This window comes from Rhizophagus irregularis, chromosome 13 (genome assembly GCF_026210795.1).
Source record: "Rhizophagus irregularis chromosome 13, complete sequence".
Lineage (NCBI taxonomy): Eukaryota > Fungi > Glomeromycota > Glomeromycetes > Glomerales > Glomeraceae > Rhizophagus > Rhizophagus irregularis.
Window position 1 is genome coordinate 2145323 of NC_089441.1, and position 27705 is coordinate 2173027.

At 28.4% G+C, this 27705-nt stretch overlaps 6 protein-coding genes across 6 annotated transcripts; 1 reads left to right on the forward strand and 5 right to left on the reverse strand.

Annotated features, from left to right (window-relative positions):
• Positions 1 to 4168: 4168 nt before the first annotated feature.
• Positions 4169 to 5397, reverse strand: OCT59_005048 (uncharacterized protein; the record flags this gene model as incomplete). The annotated part of the gene is made up of 5 exons (XM_066138127.1): positions 4169 to 4763; positions 4834 to 4904; positions 4987 to 5106; positions 5181 to 5223; positions 5313 to 5397. 4 exons carry the CDS (start codon positions 5395 to 5397, stop codon positions 4868 to 4870), a joined length of 285 nt encoding a protein of 94 aa, XP_065997308.1. The 3' UTR covers positions 4169 to 4763; positions 4834 to 4867.
• Positions 5398 to 8643: 3246 nt separating this feature from the next.
• On the reverse strand, positions 8644 to 9234 carry OCT59_005049 (uncharacterized protein; the record flags this gene model as incomplete). The annotated part of the gene is made up of 4 exons (XM_066138128.1): positions 8644 to 8766; positions 8828 to 8871; positions 8972 to 8996; positions 9082 to 9234. The coding sequence occupies 4 exons, from the start codon at positions 9232 to 9234 to the stop codon at positions 8644 to 8646; spliced, it is 345 nt and encodes a 114-aa protein (XP_065997309.1).
• Positions 9235 to 11404: 2170 nt separating this feature from the next.
• Positions 11405 to 14589, reverse strand: OCT59_005050 (uncharacterized protein; the record flags this gene model as incomplete). Its single annotated transcript, XM_066138129.1, has 7 exons — positions 11405 to 11903; positions 11990 to 12200; positions 12285 to 12656; positions 12734 to 13099; positions 13175 to 13872; positions 13947 to 14060; positions 14135 to 14589. The coding sequence occupies 7 exons, from the start codon at positions 14587 to 14589 to the stop codon at positions 11405 to 11407; spliced, it is 2715 nt and encodes a 904-aa protein (XP_065997310.1).
• A 4912-nt stretch (positions 14590 to 19501) lies between these two features.
• On the forward strand, positions 19502 to 20704 carry OCT59_005051 (uncharacterized protein; the record flags this gene model as incomplete). The annotated part of the gene is made up of 4 exons (XM_066138130.1): positions 19502 to 19625; positions 19799 to 20032; positions 20195 to 20316; positions 20387 to 20704. The coding sequence occupies 4 exons, from the start codon at positions 19502 to 19504 to the stop codon at positions 20702 to 20704; spliced, it is 798 nt and encodes a 265-aa protein (XP_065997311.1).
• A 4593-nt stretch (positions 20705 to 25297) lies between these two features.
• On the reverse strand, positions 25298 to 25845 carry OCT59_005052 (uncharacterized protein; the record flags this gene model as incomplete). The annotated part of the gene is made up of 3 exons (XM_025314104.2): positions 25298 to 25307; positions 25399 to 25726; positions 25797 to 25845. The coding sequence occupies 3 exons, from the start codon at positions 25843 to 25845 to the stop codon at positions 25298 to 25300; spliced, it is 387 nt and encodes a 128-aa protein (XP_025185882.2).
• Positions 25846 to 26247: 402 nt separating this feature from the next.
• Positions 26248 to 27216, reverse strand: OCT59_005053 (uncharacterized protein; the record flags this gene model as incomplete). The annotated part of the gene is made up of 7 exons (XM_066138131.1): positions 26248 to 26276; positions 26362 to 26397; positions 26526 to 26545; positions 26626 to 26813; positions 26955 to 27000; positions 27071 to 27079; positions 27185 to 27216. 7 exons carry the CDS (start codon positions 27214 to 27216, stop codon positions 26248 to 26250), a joined length of 360 nt encoding a protein of 119 aa, XP_065997312.1.
• Positions 27217 to 27705: the final 489 nt, after the last annotated feature.

Here is a 27705-nt window from a genome sequence, read left to right on the forward strand (position 1 = left end):
GGACCGAGATAAATTATTATCAGATATAATTCCTATTCCAGCAAATAATACGGACATTGATTTGAGAATTAGAATTTTTATTCAAACCTTTACCAAGATTAAATGATCAGAGTAAGCTTTTAATCTCCTTCCTTTCTTTACATATAGTATATATATATAATAATTTTTTTTTTTATCTGTAGATGCTGAATTTAATTGAAGGTATTGATCCTTCAATCAAAGAAATTACGATTAAATTTGCCATTCCAGTGAAGTTACCTACTGCGAATGAACTAAATGATGATAAATATAAACCAGATCTATTACGACAAACGTTTTCAGGAGATTCTAAACTATGTACCATGGAAGTGATAACTACACAGTGCATATTCCAATTTTTGAAAGCACATTTAACCAACAAAATTCTACCTATTATATGTTTGTTGAAAATAATTTTGCCATCTCCCAAGAGAGAGATGAACCTTTATTGAGAAAATTTGGACGTTGTCAACAACTGAGGTATTATACATATTTTTTTTGTTACAAAATAACTTAAAAATGTTAGAGTGTAACGGAAATTAAAATACTTAATGAATTTTTATTTCAAAAGAAGGTTTTAAGTAATAATATTATATACAAAATTACGAAAAAAACAATATTTATTTGTTAACTTTTTTTTTTGAATAATATGAAGCGCTTTCTTTTAATGTTATTAATTATTAGCATTAAGCGTTTAATAATTTAAAAATCTAAATAATCATTTGATTATTTAATCGTACAGCCTTAACAACCTATATGCTAATTTACAAATTTATGATATTCTTTAATATTTACATGAAATATACTATAGCATAAATATATCTAAAAAACATATTATTTTACGAATTTCATTCATTAGTAAATAAATTTCGGAGATTATTTAATTAATTTATGTCATTTCGAATTTTTTCAGTGACTTTTCAGAAACATTACTAGTTGATTAACACGGAAATTAAATACGTCAAATTAACTATGCAATTATAAACATTGTAGCTGCATTTTAACATCAATATTATAAAAATGAAAAAAACAATACTTTAAAAATTTTAATATAAAAAAAATCCATATTTATGATATAGTCATAATATATCAAACAACGCAACCACATTACCACAGTATTGTAAGTGTATTGCAATTTCGTATTAACATACAATGCCAACCTCATCAGAATTTTTTTCCAATAAAAATCCACATGGAAATCTACATCGAATATTGTGGAAATATGTGGAAATCCGAATAGTTCTAAATACCCTGTGGAAAAACACATGGTATTTTCGGCGTAGATCCACAAAATTCGATCCATGTGGAATTACATGGATCGATCTACCTAAAAATTTCATGATGCTGTGAGAGCGATGTCATAAAATCACAGGTTTCAGCAATTGTATATATAAAGATTATTTTCTTGAATTGCTTTTCTTAACATTGTTATGATTCTACATACAAAAAAAAATGTATATAAAAAAAAAATAAAAAAATAAAATGTGTTCTAAATAATGCCTCAATTATCATTAATTTTTATGATTTGTTGCTCTTTATCCAATTTTTATAAACGCCGAAGAAAACTACAGTGCTGATAATAATCCTGAACAACAAAGGTTAAATGATAATAAATTTCACATCATAGTTTATACTTATTATGTTGTAAGATTTTTAAATGCAATTGGGTGTTAACCTTCGTATTTTGTAAATCTGGTAAATGTGATTATAGTTAATTATCTTCTTAATTAGTATTGCGATTTTACAAATAATAGCCGGTCCATTTTGATTTTTATGTTAAACATATCACTGATAATATTTAACATATTTTAATTTATGTAATATTTTTGTAATATCAATAACATATAGACAGAATAGCTTTATGATATTTCTCTTATATTCCAAATTACTAATAATTTAGCAAATATTTTTGTAATTTAAATAACTTATTTTTGGAATATTTCTATTTATTATATACTGAAATACAACTATATTATGGATACAGTATATGCAAAAATATAGCAAAATTATATATTTTGCAATGCTTAGTATTTGAAATGTATATAATATTTAGTAAATTTTAAACTTTTCCGAAACTTTTCCCCCTTTCTCTCGTCCTATGCCTTTCCTTATTATCCCTCATCCCTAATTCTTCTCTCTATAAATTTCTTATAATTAAAGAAAAGTTTAATAAACGGTTCGATTTTTTCTTAAAAAAAAACTTTTTCTTTTAACCGGAATTCTTAATTTTTTATCTCTCTCTTTCTTATCAATTTATTTTTTTTTTTGAACAAAATTTAGGAAATCGGCTTAACAGGAATAACTCTGCGCCTGGCCATAAAAAATGGCAGTTCTGAACGTTCGTTATACAGAAATCCAATATCCAAAAAAACCGAGGGGAAGAAGACTTCCAAAATCCGAATCTCCTTGAAAGCGTAATCGACCTTGAACAGTGAATTCTAATACCTCTCCCCCAAATCCAAACTCCAAAAAATTCCTCCAATCCAAAGAGTGTTTATAATTCATTCTAGATTGCCATTAAAAACCTTTTTGTATTTCTTAGAACAAAAAATTCATGTTTACATTTATTTACCTGGTCTCTAACGAAAATCTACCCATACTATTATTTTTTTTGATCTTTGAATGTTAGACCCCGCCATTGTGAAATCTTGTATTATAAAACAGGTCTCAAATATTGCAGAGTTTCTCCTTCGGGAATTTTTAGACGTGCCAAAACATATAATATTATTAATACTACCAAACCTACTATAAGTATTATTAATGGATAAAATTCTTCAAAATAATCTCCTGTAAATAGAATCAAAATTTAATGAAATATTAATCATTTACAAATGTCAAAAATATTTAATGAACACACTTACAGGTCATTGTAAAAGGTGCGCTTTCATCAATTAAAGATGTACAGTGTGGGACAAAAAAAATGAGAATCAAAACATCTATACACATATATATATCGAATAAATCACGTGAATTTTTTTGCCAAAGACTATTAAAAAAAATTAATATCACCATTTTTCAATAATTAACTCACAACGTCGTTTCATTGACTTTGAAAGATTGATTAGAACGGTATTTGGTATATTTTGTCCATAAATTTCTCCAGATCATCAGGCATCGTTTATCTACCTTATTCTTTAATAATTGACCATAAGTTTTCAATGGGGCTTAAGTCGGGGCTATTGGATGACCACTCTAAAACTACTGAAAATTTTCTTTGAAGAAGGCCTTTTGCAAGACGACTTGTATGAGTGCTTGGGATCGTTGTCCTGTGCGCCAACGATCACCAAGCATCTGGGACATCTCAGGAGCATGTCTACGATGAATTTCCACATAAAATTCAGCATTCAGTCATGATTTGCTTGTAACAAAATAAGCTTGTTTTCCCCTTCGCCCCACGCCATAATTTTTGTATGATCTTTAGGCATACGCCGAACCGGCCTCTCTCCTTTATACCAACGTTCTACAGTATTCCTAAAAAGCTGGAATAATGCTGCTTCATCTGTAAACACAGTTTTTATTCCATCGGTCATTAATATGTTGTCGTGTCCACTATACCCGTTTTATTTTGTGTGCTTCAGTCAGCATTGGTGTTGCTTTGGGTAGTCTTTTAAAACAGCCAACTCCTGAAAGGCGCCTTCCAACAGTTCTATAATGATACCTCTACACCTATATTTTGTAATTTTTCTCGCCAAAGTCCTTGTGGAAAGAGAAGTATCATGGCTAAGTACACGGGAGGCGCTTGCGATAATCTTTTTAGGTCAACCATTCCCTCCAGCATGCTCTAACAAACCAACGAACCATTTTTTTTATTTTTTCGATTTTTCTATAAATTGTGGATAGTGGAAAGTTCGTAAGCTTGTGTAGTTTTTAGTATCATGTATACCGTTATTCCACAATCTTAATAGTTTCGTCGTAAGTTTTCGTCATTGCGCAAGATGTGGGTAAACACAAAGGTTGTCAAACGTAGCCACAAAAGTTATTTATTATGTATTGAGGTAGTACAAAAACAATCTCATTTTTTCACACTATATTTAGGAAATTTAATTCGTTGGCTTAATTATTAATTGGGAAATGATCGTTGATCAATCACAAAAAAATTTTTTCACACACTAATATTAGTTGACAGTAAAATTTGATATTTTACTGATTTACTGTTAATAATAAATACACCTCTAATTGCAAATATTTTTTATTATTATTAAAACAACCATAACATAATGAAGCTGTAATTTATACAAATGGATTTATGTATTTATGTAATTTGATTACCTGCATCACTAAAAAGTCTTTCGCTCGGAACTGAAGTAGCTATTATACCCAAATATTTTCTCGCGATTTTATAAAGTAGGGAACCTTCAGTTATCTGATTTTCATACCATCATTCAAAGGGATCTACTTCGGGAAGAGCCTGTGGTGTTTTTATTTCATCCAAATAGTAAGAATGTTCTTCATAAATTGGAATTTGAGACCGAGAGAAACCAAGAACACGGGATGCAAAAAGTTTTGCATTTTTGATTAACTTGAAAATGAGTATTTGTATTTGTTTCTTTCAAAGACTCTTTGTATTCAGATCTTAAAAGTGATGTTTAATTCTTCTAGCCACCCATGCATTTGTTTAGATCTTGGATCCAATACACTTGCCAAAATAGTTACGTTAGGTGGGTTATCAAAATAGTCATAAAGCGCATTATAGATTTCTTCTTTAATTGATTAATAGAATCTATAGACTTTCGCATCATCATCATCTGTTAAAACAAAAATTTATATTAATAAATGATAATATAATTTAAAAGTAAAATAATAATTAAAAATTACCATTTTATTATCAAATTCATCATTATTTTCATCACTAAGTATGTTCTACCACTTCTCCTGTTGTAATATTTCTAAAATAAGATGAAAAAGTTAATCGACTGAACAATAAAATATTTTCAAAAAAAAAAATTGTTTATTCATAAAAATACTTACGGAGAGCTATACCAATACAACGCTATTCTTTTTTCGTCTAGCTTTTCAATTTTAATAAGCCCTTTATTTGATAATATGCTACATTCAACATATCCGTTAGCATTTCCTAAATATACTTCGCTAAAAAGAAGAATTATTATTGTGTCATTATAATTGACCTTCATAAATGAGGATGTTCCATCATTTAAACTTACCTCATAATCTCACTGCTGTAATTAATTATCAATCCATGTTTCCCTTAATACCATTTGTTACTTTAGCATAAAACAACATTATATAATTATCAGTTAAAGGTAAAAAAAAAAAATTCAATATTAATGGGTAACCTGCTTCCGCAGGAAGAGTGTAATTAAGATCCATATAATTGATTCGTCCTGTTATTTTACTTATCACTCTTAAGGTAGCATGCATGCTGGATCTTCATCTTCGAAGGCTATCCAGATAATCAAATAACCACGAGCCCATTAATTGGTTCTTCGTAAATGAATGACATAAATAACTTGTTTGAAAGCTTAAAACTAGAGCTTTCTAATGATATAAAAATTAAATGAATTAATAAGGAATCCTTTCCCCATTTCTTTCAATTACAAGCTAACATCACCTCATCATTGATTGGATAAGATTAACCAAAAAAACTATCTGGAATTTTATTCCATTCTTCAGCCATAAATTGTTTCAATTCATCAATATTTTGCGGCATACATTTTTCCACATTATGCTTAACAATACTCCATAAAATTTCAATGGGGTTAAGGTCTGGGCTGTTTGAAGGCCAATCAATAATATCGGAAACGTTCTCTTGAAAGAATTCTTTTGTAAGTCGACTTGTATGCTTCAGATTATTATCCTATTGGAACCTCCACCTTCTATCAAGCATTCTTCTAACTTCTGGAATATGTTGCCATATAATTTCAATATAAAATCTAGCATCCATAATTTGTGTAAAGCAAAACAAACTTGTTTTTCCTTTAGCGCAAAATCCAGCCCATGCTAAAACTTTTTGCCGAAGAGGCCGAATTGGCTAGGACCCTTATACCTTGTATTTCTAAACAATTGAAATGCTGTCTCGTCAGAAAATAATTTTTTTTCTCATAGATCATTAAGGTGATCTTGAGCCCACTCAATACGCTTTGCTTTTTATGCAGCTGTTAGCATAAGCGTCCCAATTGGTAAACTGTTTCTATAACCAAGTTCCTTTAAACGGTTTCCTACTGTCACATAAGACACATTTAAATTTCTTGACAATTTTATAGCAAAAGTGTGTAAAGATTGTGAATTACTTTATGAATATATCGGTTGTGATCGTAATGAATAACCCGTTATTTTTTTAGGACGTCTATTCCCTTTTCTATGCAAAATATTGCCAGTTTCTTTCAATTTTTGATGTTATATTTAAATTGTTGAAAGGGGAATACCAGTTAATTTATGAATTTTTGTTTGGGAACGTATTCCTACATTCCAAAAATGCAAAATAGAAGCGATGTTTTTAAGGACATAAGTAGGACATTTGGAAGTTATTTATTGGATAATTTAATACGCCAAGAAATTGTGGAACAATGAAAATAAATAAATATAGTGATGGTCAACATTATATATCTCGCGATGAGATGAGACGAAAAAAAACATGATTATTGTAATACAATTTCAAGCATTTCTATTATTATACTACTTTCAAAACCGATCTGCATTGCTTTATTCACATATGTAAAAAAAATGCTGTGAAAAGTATGTTATAGAAAAATGAACTTAGTCTATTAATAGTTAATTAGTAATTTAAATGGAAAAATTAATTAGTTCCTTTCTTTTATTCAGTTATAAGTGAAAAATAAATTATTAAATAATATTATTAATAAAATAAATCATGTAAAAAGTTAATGTAAATAAGTACCTTCAGTAAAATCTATTGCTTCTATGAATAATAGTTAATGATTCTATTACTATTAAAAATTAAAGTAATTATATTTTATTCCTATTACTTTTTAATAAGTACATATTTGCGTTTATTGATGAAAGGAACAATCGCTCAGTCTTTTATCCGAAAAAAAAGGTTGATTTGCGCGGATAAATGAATATTACAAATTTATAAATCAAAAGATGTTTTTCTAGATCATCGTTTATGAGCCTCATAAGCAAGAATACGCGTAACAATACAAGAGTCATAATAGCACTACTTGATTATAAATGTAAAGTCATCATTACTTTAATGCAAATAATTTTTAAAAATTCTTTATATTTTAATCTCTCTTTTTATGCTCCGTAATTTTGTAATTTTAAAATAAAAATTTTCTACCAATATATGAATTTCTTGGTAATTACCTTAATATTTGGTATTTCTTAGCAGTTGAAACAAATGTTCACATATTACAACAAAATTTAAGCAAATTTGTCGCTTTTAAAGTATATAGTGTTTATTTATTTTTCAATATCAGATTTACAGTATTAACCATATATAGAGAAATAATCGTCAATACAGTACATAAAGGAATGAAAAATTTACAATTCAATTAAATGCTTGTTATCAACAATTGGGAAATTAAATGGTAAAATAGCAAATTCACACTTATATTTCGGAAATTGTAAAAGAAAAGATTTTGTGTGATAGGAAGGGAAACTATTATTGATAAATAAATAAATCAAATGGTCGTAGCCAAATTATATTTACTGAGGTTATACCATCCTTTAGCTCATATAAAAACAACATTATTTATGCTTTAGAAAAACACTTATATTACAGAATGCCTAACCTAATCCTAACCCTAATTTTCTTACCTAACCCTAACTCTAATCCTAAATTTCCTTGTCGATGGAGGCGAAACACTTGTCTGCGAAACGACCCTGTCTTTTTGTCGTCGGTTCAGAACCGAAATTCTCATTTTGACTCATTCTACCCATTCCGCGAGAATTGTACGAAAAAGTTAATCAGTTATTAGAATATATAATCAAACTTATTTGCAGTGTTCGATCCTTTAGTTATTATTATCTTTTCTTCAAATTTTTTTGCGCGATTAGTTGGTTAGCCAATAATTGGAGAGAAGAAAAGGGAGAAAAATTTAAACAATTACAAAAAAAAAAATTATATAAATAAAAAATTTGGTCTCTTCAATATATGAAAAAGTTAAAATGGTTCATAAATTCATGATTTTAATAGATAAATAATGTATAATCAATTATCTAGCGAAAAAAAAATAAATGAGTAAAATAAAATAAATATAACTACTAATGACTATAAACAATATAAAAATATATATATATATTATTATATACACAAAAAATATATCATATATGTACTGTATTATATATCCATTTCGTTCATTCTCTCGGCTAGTAACTGCTTTTTCTAACGTTTCATATTCATAAATTAATTCTGCACGGAATTTTAATACAGCTTGTCTACCCGAAGCCCTTGCATCATCAAATACAGAACTAAATTTTTTATTTGCAGATTAAGTTAATTGGCTTATTTTCGAATTGTCATTAATAAAATGTGTTTAAACTTACGTCATAAAGGCGACTAGCATATTTTGCATAACTGTAATAAGCAAAATACTTGCAACTATAAATTAAGAATATAAAAATTTATAATAATTGTCAGTTTCATAATCTAATATTTGATCCAATAACCGAAATATCGTTGGTTACGTACCAAAGCATAATATCTCAACCGGTCATTGATCTTACTTGATCCCATCGTCCATTAATCCAAAAATAAACAGTCATGATAGCACCCCAAAAATTCGAAAAATAACTATCAGCGACATTATCAATTTTCACATAACTTGACTTACATTGAATGCGCAATTGCAATTATCAATATAAACATGAAAATGAAAAAGTAAAATACCCTTCTTATGATGCTCAAACTTATATTAATGTAATTTGCTGGCCCTAGATAAAAAATATTTTGAACACAATCATAATAATTAATATGAAGTTTAATTACTTAAGACTTATAAAGATAACTTCAACAATATGTGTTTTTACAAACCTGAGAAAAATCTCAATAATAAAAGCTAAAATAAATTTAAAAAAAAAAGAAATTTAGTATTGATTCAAAAAATTTAATTTATAAATTCAACTTTGCATTTCTACACTTACCAATTCAATCCACATAACTAAAGTAGTTAAAGAAGTTGCGACTGTATAATTTCTTAACGGTACACCATTACTATTTAGATCTAAATTAATTGGATCAAAAAAATCCAATGATATGATGACCAAACCTACTGGTACTATTACAGCTATAAACATTAGCATATCTTCTAAATCCTTTATGCTTAAGTTGAATATATTCCGTCGCAAGCATTGGATAGGGAACGGTAAACGAAAGTAAATAAGCTAGAGAAAGGTTACTATGTAAAGTGTTGTCGATATCCTACGCCCGATAAATTTTATCACATTTTTTTCGGAATAAAAACTAGAAAATGATCATTTATAAGAGTTTTTCCAGAAATTTTTTTTTGTCGTTATTTAATGGCTTATTCTTAATATCAATTTTTTCGTCATATAAAAAAGCTTGACGACATATATACTAGATATACGAATTCAAAAGTAAGAGATTAAATAACATTCCGATAGTATATTATTTGTTTATAGCGTTGTTTTTTGAGTAAGAACGGCTAATCCAGATGATAAGGCAAGTGTGCAGCTAATAGTAGACAATAGACAACAAAATATAAATATTATTATATAAATTAGATATACGGGTTTGAATAAAATTTGCAATTGAATGTTTCCAGATAAATATCAATATAAAATACTACAGTCAGGAATCGTCGTCTTCGGGCGGCTTGATTGTTAGTGATAGAATTACTTTCGACTCATTTGTATGTTGTCCTTGTAATTTTTACTTCAACTTGGTTTTTCTGTAACATAAAAATAAAAAAATCAATATAAAATACTACCATATTCTAATCGGAAAAAAAATTTCAAATTCCAATTAGATATAACAGTATTACATTTTTTTTCAAACAATAATTTAAATGTGCGGATAATCTTTCATTTTAACCAATCTTCTTGTCAAAAAGTAGTATCATTCGTTTTTTTGTTTAAAGGCTAATGATATTTGAATATTTGGCGTTTAAACTTCCAATCTTCCGCTTGATAATTAATCAATTCCTATCATAACAAAATTTAGTCTTCAAAAGCTAACCGTAATAACCGTAACTAATAATTATGGTTTTGAGAGTTAATATTCTTTACGCTAAACGATTAAAATTAAACTTGCCATAATCTTCTAATTAATATGTTTATAATGAGATCATAAAATTGCTCGTGAAGGCTTTTAAAAATCAAGATTGTATGAAAATTTATATTGCGATATTTATTAAATAGAATTAATCCAAATAAATCAATAATTCAAGTCTCGATAAAAAAAAGGTTCGAAAATAACATTATTTGATAATAATCTGATAAAAATACAGTATATAAAATTAGTCACAATGATGTCACACTAACTAGACGACTTAGGTTGCTATTTAATTTTTCAGTTGACTGTCAGGTCAATGCAAGCATTGTTTCCCAGAAGGATACATATTATACTTATGATCATGATCCTTTTCGAATTGACACTCCACTTTAATTTATCCGTCACGGAGAAATAACGATTATGAACGGTCATTATTGAACCACGATTTTTCTTATTGCAATATTTTAAAATAACCAACACGCGACTAGGTTTGAGTTAAAACTCCCAAGTCAAAATTTCAATTTCAAATTGGAATTTTTGAAATGTTATCATATCCCAAACCAAATTTGGAAATTAAAATAGACGTTTGGAGACATATTTAGGATCGAAGAGTGTTTGATTATCGTCGGTCTTGAACTTATGGCTTAAATTTACCAGATGGATGGAAAATCGCAAATTAAATTCGGAGTTGGGTTACAACAGCATCATTTAGGTTTGTAAGGCTGAAGGAGACCCTTGTTTGATTCTTTATATAAAATTATATACGTATATACGCAGATTAAAAATGGAAAGAGAAGAAAGGAAGAGGCGTGTTGTACAAATTGAAATAAATGCAAAATAGTATAACAATAAATTTTCATAATCAAAATTTTTTTATTTCTTTTAAAATACTATAATCAAATTCAATAAAACTCGGGCACACTGGTTACATTATGTTTCATGTGCGTAATAAATTTCATGTATAAGATACTATTCAGTTATTGTTAGTACACAATATGACTCTTATTGTCCAAAAGAAAAACATTTATTGTTGACATTTGAGGAATTGAGAGTCAGAATGATGCTCCAAAAAAGAAAAAAAAATTTTTTTGAGAAACGAAAAAAAAGAATAGAATTTTTATGGCGCAGATGGCGCAGTCTAAAGTATTTTATTAAATTAATAGTATTACATATTTTTTCGTCCAATAAAATTTTTTATAAATAAAAATATTCAGCAAGATCTTTTTCTCTGCTTTAATTCGACCTTATGGATCTTATAGAAGCAGCAGATAAACGTCGATTTCTATTATATTCTCTAATTTTATCGCGTTGATGATTCCACCTTAATAACGCGTGATATGACCTTAGAATTAATTTATTTGCTATAACTAATCCACCAGATGCAAGCACAAGAGATGGAATAAGATCATATGTTATGACACTATTGTAATATAGACCTTGGATAATGATTTGAGGTATATCTTCAACAAAAATGTTTATGATAACACCCCAAAGCATTATTTTTTTTGATCTTTGAGTCAAAGGAGCTGAAAATATTCTAAGGCCAAATAAATCCGACGATAAAGTGTTTAATATTTGTATATCAATGGCTGAAAATAGTGTGCCCATTGATGATAATGTCGGAGACTCCTTAACCCATTTATTGAATGATGGATTCATTGCCATTTCAGATACAAAAATATTTATGGCTAATAAAAAATTGATTACAATAGGTAAAATAAAGAATATAATACTAAATAATAACAAATAAGAAAATCAGTAATCAATTAAATTAATCTTTAAAACAATATAAAAATAATATTAAATGAGATTTCTTACGTTGGAATAAATAGATGTGGTGTATTTTTAACCTTTAATAATATAAATGCTAGATCCACGGCAATATCTTGCATTATAAAAAAGGTCTCAATTATCACAGAGTTTCTTGCATTGGGATTTTTTCTACGAGCCAAAACATATAATACTATTATTACAGCCAAACCTACTACAAATATAATGATCAAAGGATAAAATTCATTGATATAATCTCCTGTAAAGTAATAGAATTAAAATTTAATGAAATATTAATCATTTACAAATAACAAATGTCAAAATATTTAATGAACACACTTACGGATCATTGTAAAAGGGGCACTTTCATCAATTAAAGATGTATATTCATTGAATGAAAGTGCAGTAAACCTTTTTTTGTTTATCAATGTACTTATATCATTGAATATAATTTGGGAGTTTGATTCTATTGTATTATCTTTAGCTTCAATTATGTTAAATGACAATAATACTTTTCTTGGGGAAGTAGGGTCATATTGCCATTTACCACTTGTTGACAACCTCTGTTCAGTTACTGGGATTACTTTAGCAAATTCTTGAATCATATTCTTGAAAAATATTGAATGATTCATTTGGAGAAATTTTGAACTTCCTTCCTCGTTTAATCGAAGTAATCCTGTAACTGAATCTGAGTGTTGTGCCATTTTAAGTGGTTCTAAATATAGTAACAGAATATAAATTTTTCTATTCAATCATTAAAAAATTAAAATTAAAAAAAAATATGTATATTACTTGTTGAAAGTGTCCAAATATTCTTTCTAATTCCAATTAAAGGTTCATCTCTCTCTTGAGAGATGACAAAATTATTTCCAACAAGCACATAGTAGGTAGAATTCTGTTGGCTGAATGTGCTTTCAAAAATTGGAATATGTACTGTGTGGTTATCACTTCCAATGGTACATAATTTAGAATCTCCCGAAAATGTTTGTCTTAATAGGCCTGGTTTATATTTATCATCATTTAATTGAAATATTGAGACATTCCCAGTAGATAACTTCACTGGAATGGTATATTTGATCGTAATTTCTTTGATCAAAGGATCAATAACTTCATTTATAGATGGCTTGGCTGACTCAATTACAGGACTAAATTCAGAACCTACAGATAAAAAAAAATTATTATACTGTATATGATATATATGTAAATAAGAAAGAAAAGAGATTAAAAGCTTACCCTTTTTTAATTTTGGTAAAGGTTTGAATAAAAATTCCAATTTGTTTTTGGCCTGTTCCTTTACTCCAAAAATAGTACTAATTGTCCGATATGTATTATAAAAAAAAAACTCTGGCCCGAAAGATCCCTGTGATTGCATATAATTTCCATTATCATCCAAAAGATAAAAATCAATAGCAGATGCATTTTGGTAAATCACAATAAATCCTCCATAATATAAAGCTCTCAAATCAATGTCTGTAATATTTGTTGGAGTAGGAATTATCTCCAATCGTACTAAGGCCCCAGTTGATAAAAATCCCAACTGATAATAATTTATCTCAGTCCATGATTTATTATTATTTGTAATCGTGTTATTTAATGTCATAACACATATATATCCTTCAGCATTATAAGTTAAAGTACATAATCTAAGTGTTATATTATTTAATTTCTGAGTAGTTTCGTAAAGTAGGGAGGGTTTTGTAGGTAAATCTGTTTTCACTTTTAAAAATGACACGTAAATTCTCCAGTATTGAACATTTGGATCTTTTATTACCGATGATCCTTTTGTTTCATCATATTTTAAAATATACAGGAAACCAAAACCTCCATCCACTAAATCAAAATTTAAACTATCTACTAAGGTATATGATGGTAGATTTGGCGCATGAAATTCACCACTACTATGTTCCACCACTTCTCCTGTTTCAATATTTCTAAAATAAGATGAAAAGCAAGTTAATCGACAAATATTTTCAAAAAAAAAAATTGTTTATTCATAAATACTTACGGAGAACTATACCAATGCCATGCAGATATTCCTTTTTCGTCTGGCTTTTCAATATTAATAAACCCTTCATTTGATAATGCAACATATCCGTCAGCATTTCCTAAATATATTTCGCTAAAAAGAAGAATTATTATTGAGTCATTATAATTAACCTTCATAAATGAAGATGTTCCATCATTTAAGCTTACCTCATAACCTCACCGCTGTAATTAATTATCATTCCATGTTTTCCCTTAATACCATTTGTTGTTTTAGCATAATACAACAAAATATAATTATCAGCTACAGGTAAAAAATCAATATTATTAATGGGGCAAACTGCTTCCGCAGGAAGAGTATAATTAAGGTCTATATAATTGGTTTGTCCTGTTATCTTATTTATTATTCGTAAATGGAAATAAGGTAACATGCATTCTGGATCTTCATCTTCAAAGGCCATCCAAATCATCAAATGATTATAAGTGGGTAAAAGAGTTACAAATTTAAGACCATCGATTGGTTCTTCGTAAATGAATGATATATCTTGGGGTGATATATCATGGAGGGATCCATTTTGCGATAAAATATCTCTTGATAATATGTTTTGTGATGAGACGACGGATATTAAACAGATAAAAGTGATCAACACCTTTAAATTGAACATTTTTACTAAGAGATTTGAAAAATGGTAAGTTTTTTTACTAAAAGACTTGAAAATAGTAAGTTTTTTTTACTAAGAGACTTGAAAAATGGTAAATTTTTTACTTTGGGGAATTACAGAACAACAGAACATTTATATATATTTCTCGCTATTATAATTTGATTTATTTATTAACTATTAAATTAACTATTAATAACTTTTCTTTTTATCAAACGTGTTTCAATTATTATTGTAATACAATTTCAACATTTCTAATATTATACTACCAAATTTGTATTTCAAAAACCGATCTGCATTGCTTTATTCACATATGTAAAAAACGTGGTGATAAATAAACACACGCGTCTTTGTTTTTTTTATTAGCTTTCATTAGTATAATACGCTAATTTTGAACTTTAAAAACTGTAAAAAGTATGTTATAGAAATTTGAACTAGTATATTAATAATTAATTAGTAATTTAAATTGTTTACGTCTACACACTTTGAAAGTAATTCGGAACCTAGTATTTGGTATGATGCACATGTGCTTGGTATCAAAGGAATTAGTAAAACAATACCTTGTACAAATAAACTTTGGAAGCAATTAAATCATATAACTGAAGCACTGTGATCAATGAACTTTAAAGATATGGTAAATTATTTGCACAAATAATATTCTGGAAATAAATATTAAATTTTTTAAATTTATTAAAATTTATCATAATTTAGTGATAAAATTATGATATCACTGCTCGCAGAAATTCATTTGACATTTTGGTGTATTATTACTCTTCGTCTATAACTCAGCTATGTTTCATCATTCTATGATTATTGGATGCAAAATGGCGCAATAAACAAGCCAATTTGCCGACATTTTGACATATTATTCCTCATATACTGTATTGTACCTAGAGATATGAAACCATTGCAAGGGAGTGGAAGGATATTCATAAAAGTTTACGTCTTAATTTAGAGTAAAAAACAATGATAGAGAGCGAGGTAACACAACATAAGCATTATATTAAATTAACGTTAACATGAGACATTCCTATTGTTTAATTGTCATGATCAGCCGATCTATTTTGATAACAATCCGTAATAAATTACGGAGACATACTACACGTTACATTCATTACAATACACAACTCAAAATTAACCCTATAATTTACTAGAGATACCGTAAAAAATTTATTACGTATTTTTTTATTCCATGTTATTTCTGTAAATGTATCAAATTTACGGAGTTTATAGCCTCAAACATGAAAATTATTATTTTCTCATAAATGTATCATATTCACGGAGTTTTTCAGAAATTACGTTTTACAAAGTTGGTTTAATTAGTATTTCTATTTAACTATGAATAATAGTTAATTATTCTATTACTATTATAAATTAAAGTAATTATATTTATTCCTATTACTTTATTATTACTGTTCAAAAAGACTACTAGTAGTATTTAAAAATTTATAAAATATTTATAGTATTAAATATTAATAATTAAAATTGATGAACTGCAATAAATATAGAGTATATATACTACAATTACTAGTACATTATGTAAATCCATCATCATCTATATACCGCACAATCTCTCGCTTTCATGTTCCAAACTTGTGAAGGAAAATGAAAATGAGAAAAAGAATATGAAAATGAGGACAAAGAAAGTGGAGAGGAGAAAATTATTCTCTTAACGCTGTGACTTGTGTGACTTGTTATTATTCTAGTAAAATTTCACGAATATGTAAATTCATAGAAAATTCAGATGTACAATGATTTATTTAAGCGAATAATATAATCTTTTTTATATCATACCTGCTGTTTTCTATTTTCACTTCTTTCTTGATGTAGTTTATTTGACATAGTAGCAATTTTAACAAATTCTAATTCCTGTTTTTTTTTGAAAAACAATTGGCGCATGGCCTTTAGCCATTTGGTCGGGGTTAGATGTTTGTCCATGACTAAAAATGGTCAAATATAGCCAAAAAATCTAAATATCATCGGAGGGGACTATCACTACTACCAAAAATTAGGGAGGAGTTCCGAGAAGTGAATTAAAAATTGTGTCTGAAATTTCGCTAATTGTGATGATCATCACTGCGGAACATCGCCTTTCATTTTTACTTAATTCCTTTATCTTAGTTTAGCCCCCTACCTCCTTTCCTTTCTTTCTTATTTTACGAAACTGGAAAAATAAAATTTAGATTTTTTTCTTTCATAAAAATTTGCTTTTATAAATAAATTGATACGAATTTCTTGGATTGTACTTTGGTCTTTGCTGTTTTACTTGTGAATTTATCTCCTATTCTCCGGTTGAATTCGCTACGAAACTCAGAGCTTTAAATTCTCGTAGTGTAGTGATTGTATCCGGATTCAGCATATCCGGTTAAGCTAAAGGATATCCGATAAAAATGGATATCCGGATGGTTTTTTTAGTTTACGGGTATCCGGATGAGTATCACGTGACCCAGATACACTCCGTTTCACCTGTTTACCAATTAAATTTTTGGATTACATTAGTTTGTGGCTAACTTAATTCTTACTTATACTCAAACTTTATTAAGCTCGTGTTTAAGTCCGTGACTGATTTCTTTTTTCATTTTATTTAACTCTTACTAACAATAATACTAATTAAATTACTTGGCTTTAAAATTTATACAATTGATACGGATTATTTTCAGATATCTGCTAAGAAACCCATTATAAAATCCTCGAAATTACCGGATTTATCCGGATGCTATCCGGATGCTATCCGGTTTATTTAAAAGAAATATCCGGATATGAAAATCCTTGGATTTTTTTATCCTGGATACTTACCGGATACAATCACTATCGTAGTGAAGTATTACGGTATTTTTTTGTTTTGAGATTTTTTAATAATTTTTAAAATTTTTATTTAGTATGGTCTTTACAGAAACTTCAAGATCGTAGCGATGGCTTAATGCGCAGTAACTGCGTTATAAATACATAGTGATCACATTATGTAATCGTAAAGAAATTACATATAGTATGCTGTTACTGCGCATTAAGCCATCGCTACGATCTTGAAGTTTCTGTAAAGGTAGCCAGAACATACCAACCTCATTCCGTAGAACTACAAAAATCATGTTTCTTTTATTTATTTTGTTCTAATTAATGTAATAATGCATTATCAGAGATTACATTCAATAATGTATGCATTTAAAATAACTATTCTTTGAGGTTATTTATTTATTTATTTATTTTTCGTAAAGCAGGCAATAGACTAGCACAACTATTCTTCGAGGTTTTCATTTTGATATTCTTTGGTGTTTTGTTACTAATCAGTCACGAGATCTTATCTGATTAGCCTAAAATTCACATCAACTACGTGACTGAATGTTAATTTAATTTGTCACAAATCGCCAAAAATTACGCAAATTCTTGACGAGCGTTTATTTATTTATTTATTTTATTTATTTTATTTCTAGAGAGGAGTAACCAATGACAAAAACATAATAGAAGTTAACAACTACAAGTAGCGAAAAACTAATCTATTAGGGGTACTGTGGTTATTAATCCCACATAACAGGACCTCACCCTCCGGAACTACTCTAAACAGTAAAACTACGCTACTGATAAAGCTAAAAGAAAAATAGGAACAAAAAATAAAGCTATCTAAAAAAAGAAAAAATTAGTAATAAACAGTAGCTAAGTTAGAGTGATATTGTGCCCGTTGGGCTTATATGAGAAATAGAATAGTGTTAAAAATATTTGTATGAAAATCAGATAAATCATTGTCCAAAGTCGATAACCAAGGTAAATTATGTAAGAAATTTGATGAAGTAAGGTAGATCCATAAGATATGATTTTCGATATGTCTTCGAGAATCGTTGAAAGGACATCTATATCCATTAATTGTATTGATATTATTAAATTCGGATTGTTGTAATCTCCTCATCGAGTCACGTGAATAATTGCGTCGGTAATGGATGAATGATTTTTTTGTCTTTTTTTAAATTGTTTCCATGAAATCGCTCTATATTTCCATATTTTTTCATAAATGTCTTTATGGAGGTCAAATAAAAATTTCATTAAGATTTTCTTGGTAGTGGCTTTGCTAATTTTAGCAGCTTTAAACGGATAGGTAGTCTTGACGATAAATCGCCAAATTTTTGATAAGCAAATATACTATCACGTGAACCACGTGATAATCACTGATTTAAGCCTACTTTAACTTTTTAAATTTTTCTTTGCCCCTTTAATAAAATTCGTATCTTTCCTTTCACCTCTCTCCTTTCTCACTTATCATACTTTCTATTAAAAAAAATCCTTACATTTATAGACTATTTTTTATTTTTTTTTAGGTTGTCCTTTCGGCTCTTGTGTGCGAAATTTTGGTTGGTTGATTTTTTTTAATTGCTCTTATTTAACGAACGATTAACAGCTCGTTTTTCTTTCTTTTTTTAGGTGATTTTGGGTTATGAGATTTTGATAAAGTAATTTCGTTTTTTTTTCTTTAACGATTTTAATGAATTTTACTAACAATTCATTTTTCGTTTTTTTTTAGATTTTGCCAATTTTCTCTAAAGTGAAACTCGTCCGAAGCTGCAGAAACTAGTGGTCTGAAATATTATCATTTGAATACAACCCATAAAGTTTATGAAAAAAAAAGCGGTATGTATAACTACAAAAATTTTTTATATATTTAAAGAAAATAATATTAATTATATACTGTATATATTATAGGAGCAACTTAAAATTGATGATGAATTTAAAAAAGTGACACCTTACAAAGAACCTAAACAAAAAGAATTAAGGAATTCAGTTTGCGATTGGATAGTAATGGATGGAATACCTTTCAATAAATAGAAATGGTTTTTAGAAGAATGATGAAAAAAGTCAATCCCCAATTTTAACCACCATGCTATCAAACACTTAAGGTCTCGGATATCAAACGGCAAATAAATTAATGAAAAGTATGCTAAATTTTACGTGTGATACTGCTTCAATAACAACGGATTTATGGACATCATGTGCTACAGATCAAATGGAATTAAGGGATATTCCATTATGTATAGAACCAATAAAATATCCGCATACTGGTAGTTATATATGAAACTATTATAGTTAAAGAATTCAATTTAATTAATAAGATTACTACTGCAATTACCGACAATGGTTGTAATATGGTAAAAGCAATCCAAGAATGGGAAGGTACCTTGTTCAGCACACACTCTGCAGTTATGTGTAATAAAAGGTTTAAAAAAAACAACAGATTACGTTGAACAAAATGAAAAATTGGAAGAAGCACAAGCTGAATCAAATGCAAAACTTGCGCAACATGACTTGCAAAATCAAATCAAGATAATAATAGAAGAACGCCAACCACATATTTTACGAACAATTACTGAAGTGTCAACAAGATTGGGATTTGCATTAGCTTCATGGCGAAGATTAAGGGAATTGAAACCTGCAATTAGACGCGCTTTAGTTAATTTAATTATTGAAAGTAATTATCAGAGTAAAAAAGACTGTAGACAGTTGCAGGAACTAATGTTAAATACTTATGAGTGGAATTTATTAGATAAATTAATTGAGTTGTTCAAACCAATTTAAAATTTTTGGGTGGTCAAAAGTATTGCACGTATCATTAATTTATCCTACTATTCAGCTCTGAAATATTCTTATGCAACAGAAAACGATAACAATAAGAATAATGATGAAAACTGTGATAATGAGAATAATGATGATGAAAATAGTGATGAAGATAGTGATGAATTTGATAATAAAATGGTAATGTTTAATTATTATTTTAATTTTTAATTATATTATCATTTATTAATATAAATTTTTGTTTTAACAGATGATGATGATGCGAAAGTCTATAGATTCTATTAATTCAATAGATAAAGAAATCTATAATGCGCTTGATGACTATTTTGATAACCCACATAACGCAACTATTTTGGCAAGTTTATTGGATCCTAGATCTAAACAAATGCATGGGTGGCTAGAAGAATTAAATGAAAAAACAACATCACTTTTAAGATCTGAATACAAAGAAGAAGAAGAGTCTTTGAAAGAAACAAGTACAAATACCCATTTTCAAGTTAATCAAAAATGCAAAACTTTTTGCATCCCGTGGTTTTGGTTTCTCTCGGTCTCAAATTCCAATTTATGAAGAACATTCTTACTATTTGGATGAAATAAAAACACCACAGGCTCTTCCCGAAGTAGATCCCTTTGAATGATGGTATGAAAATCAGAAAAGGTTCCCTACTTTATAAAATCGCGAGAAAATATTTGAGTATAATAGCTACTTCAGTTCCGAGCGGAAGACTTTTTAGTGATGCAGGTAATCAAATTAGTGCAGAAAGAAATAGATTAAAGCCCTCAACTGTTAATGAATTACTCTTCATTAAGCGAAATATAAATACATAAATCCATTTGTATAAACTATAGCTTCATTATGTTACGGTTGTTTTAATAATAATAAAAAATATTTGCAAATATAAACTATACAAAGCCAATAGAGGTGTATTTATTATTAAAATTTTACTGTCAACTAATATTACTAGTGCGCGATTGTTTTTATGATCGATGATCATTTCCCAATTAATAATTAAGCCAATTAAATTCCCTAAATATACAGTGTGGGACAAAAAAAAAAAAGATAAAACTATTATAGCGGTACTACCTCAATACATAATAAATAACGTTTGTGGCAACCTTTGTGTTTACCAACACCTCCCAGGCTCCCACATAAAATCTTGCGCAATGACAAAAACTTACGACGAAACTCTATTAAGATTGTAGAATAACGGTATATATGATATTAAAAAAACTATACAAGCTTACGAACGTTCCACTATCCACAATTTTTAGAAAAATCGAAAAAATAAAAAAAAAATGGTTCGTTAGATCATGCTGGAGGAAAAAGATTACCACAAGCGCCTCCCGTGTACTTAGCCATGATATATAGGTGTAGAGGCGTCATGTAGAACTGTTGGAAGGCGCCTTTCAGGAGTAGGCTATTTAAAAAGACTACCCAAAGCAACACCAATGCTGACTGAAGCACACAAAATAAAACGGGTATAGTGGGCACGACAACATATTAATGACCGATGTAATAAAACTGTGTTTACAGATGAAGCAGCATTCCAGCTTTTTAGGAATACTGTAGAACGTTGGTATAAAGGAGAGAGGCCGGTTCGGCGTATGTCTAAAGATCATACAAAAATTATGGCGTGGGGCGAAGGGGAAAACAAGCTTATTTTGTTTCAAACAAATCATGAATGCTGAATTTTATGTGGAAATTCACCGTAGACATGCTCCTGAGATGTCCCAGATGCTTGGTGATCGTTGGCGCACAGGACAACGATCCCAAGCACTCATACAAGTCGTCTTGTAAAGGCCTTCTTCAAAGAAAATTTCCAGTAGTTTAGAGTGGCCATCCAATAGCCGACTTAAGCCCCATTGAAAAATTATGGTCAATTATTAAGAATAAGGTAGAGAAACGGATGCCAAGAAATCTTGATGATCTGGAGAAATTTATGGCGGAGGAATGACAAAATATACCAAATACCGTTCTAATCAATCTTTCAAAGTCAATGAAACGAGTTAATTATTGAAAAATGGTTAACGTATACCATATTAATTTTTTTAAATAGTCTTTGGCTTTAAAATAAAAAAATTTCACGTGATTTATTATAATAATTGAGTGTGTAATGACCGATGTTTTGATTCTCATTTTTTTTGTCCCACACTGTACGTCTTTAATTGATGAAAGCGCACTTTTTACAATGACCCGTAAGTGTGTTCATTAAAATATTTTTGACATTTGTAAATGATTAATATTTCATTAAATTTTGATTCTATTACTTTACAGAAAATTATTTTGAAGAATTTTATCCGTTGATTATAATACTTATAGTAGGTTTAGTAGTATTAATAATATTATATGTTTGGCACGTCTAAAAAATCCTGAAGGAAGAAACTCTGCAATATTTGAGACCTGCTTTATAATACAAGATTTCACAATGGTAACATTCATATTATTAAAAGTTAAAAATACACCACATTTGATGATTCCAACGTAAGGAATTTCATTTAATATTATTTTATTTATTTTATTTTAAAGATTAATTTAATTGATTACTAATTTTCTTATTTATTATTATTTAGTATGATATTCTTTATTTTACCTATTGTAATCAATATTTTATTAACCATAAATATTTTTGTATCTGAAATGGCAACGAATCCATCATTCTCTAATTAGGTTAAAAAGTCTGACATTATCATCAATGTGCACATTATTTTCAACCATTAACATACAAGTATTAAACACTTTATCATCGGATTTATTTTGCCTTAAAATGTTTTCAGCTCCTTTAACTCAAAGATCAAAAAAAAAATAATAGTATGGATAGATTATTGTCGTTAGAGACTAGGTAATTAAATGTAAACAAGAATTTTTTTGTTCTAAGAAATACCAAAAGGTTTTTAATGGCAATCTTATGAATATAAACGCTCTTTGGATTGGAGGAATTTTTTGGAATTTGGGTTTGGGTGAGAGGTATTAGAATTCACTGTTCAAGGTCGACTACGGTTTCAAGGAGATTCAGATTTTGGAAGTCTTCTTCCCCTCGGTTTTTTGGACTAGTGGATTTCTGTATAACGTTCAGAACTGCCATTTTTTTATGGCCAGGCGCAGAGTTATTCTTGTTAAGCCGATTTCTTAAATTTTGTTCAAAAGAAAAGTAAATTGATAAGAAAGAGAGATGATGAAAAAATTTAGAATTTCCGGTTAAAAGAAAAAGTTTTTTTTTTTAAGAAAAAATCGAATCGTTTATTAAACGTTTCTTTAATTATTAAGAAATTTATAGAGGGAAGAATTAGGGAAGAGAAAGGATGAGGGATAAGGAAAGGCATAAGAGGGAAAGGGGGAAAAGTTTCGGAAAAGTTTAAAATTTTATTAAATATTATATACATTCCAAATACTAAGCATTGCAAAATATATAATTTTGCTATATTTACTGTATCCATAATATAAGTTGTATTTCAGTATATAATAAATAGAAATATTCCAAAAATAAGTTATTTAAATTACAAAAATATTTGCTAAATTATTAGTAATTTGGAATATAAGAGAAATATCATAAAGCTATTCTATCTATATGTTATTGATATTACAAAAATATTAAAAATATTACATAAATTAAAATATGTTAAATATTATCAGCGATATGTTTTACTATTATTTGTAAAATCGCAATAATTAAGATAATTGACTATAATTATAATCACATTTACCAGTGTCAAAAAAAATATCTCTGCATACTCTTATGTAAGTCATAATGCTAATATAATAATGTAAGAATACTAAGTATATTTTCAAGCGAAGGAAATCTTATTTCATACCTTATTACACCATAAAGAGATAAATTTAATGAGACAAAAACCCCAAGATAATGCTCCTACTATATATTGCCGTATGTGTCTACGATCAAGTAGCTAGTATTTATAATGTTTTTAATATTTTTAGTCTTAAGTGAAAACTTACATTATTTATCGCACCAGAAATAAGAATTCCAAAATTTAAAAAAAAAATTATCATCATTATCATTAGAGTCGCATCAAATTAATATCATAGTGATCAGTGAATAACATATACCTGAGATGGTGGTATAGAAAGGTACATTGTTAACCTATTTTTATTTTTTTACAAAACATCCATTTTATAAAAGATTTACAAAATACGAAGGTTAACACTTAACACCCAATTGCATTTAAAAATCTTACAACATAATAAACTATGATGTGAAGTTTATTATCATTTAACCTTTGTTGTTCAGGATTATTATCAGCACTGTAGTTTTCTTCGGCGTTTATAAAAATTGGATAAAGAAAGAACAACAAATAAATCATAAAAATTAATGATAGGCATTATTTAGAACACATTTTATTTTTTATTTTTTTTATATATATATTTTTTGTATGTAGAATCATAACGACGTTAAGAAAAGCAATTCAAGAAAATAATCTTTATATATACATTGCTGAAACCTGTGATTTTATGACATCGCTCTCACAGGTTGTGATTTTAGTAACGTGACAATGCATTGTATGTTAATACGAAATTGCAATACACTTACAATACTGTGGTTGCGTTGTTTGATATATTATGACTATATCATATAAATATGGATTTTTTTATATAAAGTTTTTAAAGTATTATTTTTTTCATTTTTATAATATTGATGTTGAAAATGCGGCTGCAATACTTATAATTGCATAGTTAATTTGACGCATTTAATTTTGATTTATCCCGTGTTAATCAACTAATGTTTCTGAAAAGTCTCTGAAAAAATTCGAAATGACATAAATTAATTAAATAATCTCCGAAATTTATTTACTAACGAATGAAATTCGTAAAATAATGTGTTTTTAGATATATTTATGCTAAAGTATATTTCATGTAAATATTATGAATTGTAAATTAGGTTGTTAAGGCTGTACGATTAAATAATCAAATGATTTATTTAGATTTATGTTCATTATTACATTATGTCTCAAATATAGATAATGAACACTATAGTTAAATGATAATTATAGAAATATAAGATAATTAATGTATATTAAAAAAGTACTCTTTTTATCTTAAATCATTAAACGCTTAATGCTAATAATTAATAACATTAAAAGAAAACGCTTCATATTATTCAAAAAAAAAGTTAACAAATAAATATTGTTTTTTTCGTAATTTTGTTACTTAAAACCTTCTTTTGAAATAAAAATTCATTAAGTATTTTAATTTCCGTTACACTCTAACATTTTTAAGTTATTTTGTAACAAAAAAAATATGTATAATACTTCAGTTGTTGACAACGTCCAAATTTTCTCAATAAAGGTTCATCTCTCTCTTGGGAGATGGCAAAATTATTTTCAACAAACATATAATAGGTAGAATTTTGTTGGTTAAATGTGCTTTCAAAAATTGGAATATGCACTGTGTAGTTATCACTTCCAATGGTACATAGTTTAGAATCTCCCGAAAACGTTTGTCGTAATAGATCTGGGTTATATTTATCACCATTTAGTTCATTCGCAGTAGGTAACTTCACTGGAATGGCAAATTTGATCGTAATTTCTTTGATTGAAGGATCAATAACTTCAATTACAGGACAATTAAATTCAGCATCTACGGATAAAAAAAAAAAATATTATTTATATATATATATGTAAAGAAAGAAAAGAGATTAAAGGCTTACTCTGATCATTTAATCTTGTTAAAGGTTTGAATAAAAATGTAATATTCATCCGAAAAAAGGAGCGTAGCAAATTTAAATATTCTATGTAGTACACTATTTACTAACTACGAGATCGTGACAGTTTTTGAATTTTTATATGGGAAATCTTAACGTGTTCCAGGAGGTATACGCTACTTATCCTGTTTCCCCCTCTTACGTCACACACTGATTTATTTGTTTATGCTTCGATGATCAAATAAACTATACACATTTTTTTTATATGCGCAGTCCAATATATTGTTGACACGTGCTCTCACATGATAATGTTCACGAATAACATCAAGCAATATAATATCTGATCCTTTGAGAACTCGTTATTACTTTTATTCCATATAACTATGTATTTCAATTTCAATACGAGTACAACAATACGGTAGATGTAGAATAACTAATAATCGGACATTCACTTATCTCATTCCACATATTCTTCAAATCGACACTCTGTCCTTGATGAGAATTATAGCATCGTATTTATTTTGTATTGCTTTACAAAAAAATAAGAGGTAAAATAAATTGTGTCAAATACCAAAGATATCTAAGGGTATGGTACGTTTCATGCACCCTTCAGATATAATCCGTCCTTAACACACCATCTAACAACCGTAACCAACAACCCTCGTTATTATTTGTGCACAGTAAAGTATCTAATTTTATGATCATTGTATTCACCGTACTTTATTTCCCTTTAACTTGCAAAGTTTTCTATGTCTCTATAATGTAATACAATGTCAATAGTGAAACTAACATAAGTCTAGAGTTGGATTTCACATTACACTAATATATTACTTACGAAATGAATCGTTCAGAAAAATACACTACCTTCGCAGGACAGGTAGCAGTAGAACAAGCTCTTCTCTGATTTGGGTTCGTATCAGAAAAATAGGATTTGGAGACATGGACCCAAATGAATGGGAACCTCCAATTGCTTGAGAAGAGGCGCACTCCTGATGATGATGATGATGAAGACGAGGACTGTCGCTGTTATGCCTATTATATGAGTCATGTAATTCATCTCTAATCTAGAAAGAACATTTCGTCCTACAAATAGAATTTCATTGCTTTTCTTGCCGCCTTGTGTTAAGAGGGAAATCGTTACTTAATAGGAGAATAATCAGGAACAAAAAATTCTTGGTAAGCATGGAGCTCCGTAAATATCTCGTAATACCTTTGTAAAGACAATGTTATTAATTATTTATTTTTTAGCGAAACCACCAAAGGTGCAATTCATGTGTTACCTGTCTACCCTAAATCCGTTTTATAATGTACACGCTCTTTCTGTTAACAATCCAGGAATGTAGCTCTCCCGTTCAATCACTTAATTATAATAATATACAAAAAAAAGTATCTACTGATCAGCAAGGCGTTCTCGGTAAAGTACCATAGTAAAGTAGTAAATAGTGAAATGATTGTTATTGTTTTTTTCCTACATTTCGGAGGAAATGTGTTCTGTACATTGCTTCTCAATGCCCTCCAGGCGTTTGATTCTCTTCTGACAATCCTGAAATCGGGGACTGGTCTCTACCTCACTAGTGGATTATTGCTGTCCGCAGTTTACAAAATGGGCAATAAACGAAAGATGCTCACATTCCCGTATTATTTCCTCTCATTTATTGACGATGTTAACTCTTGTACTATATAACAATCATGGACTTAACATTTGGTCTTCATTTTGTGTAATTACTAACTATTTACGAGTATATAAAAATAAACGTTATATCTTATTTGATCCACATCTTTCCTATTCGTTCGTCTGTTTGATGTTATTTTATAACCGTTACTAAGAAAGTAATGTCCCTTCGGACTGAAATACAACAAGATTCCTATTGTTAACGATCAATATTATCTCCAAAGAGTTTACTAACTAAAACAA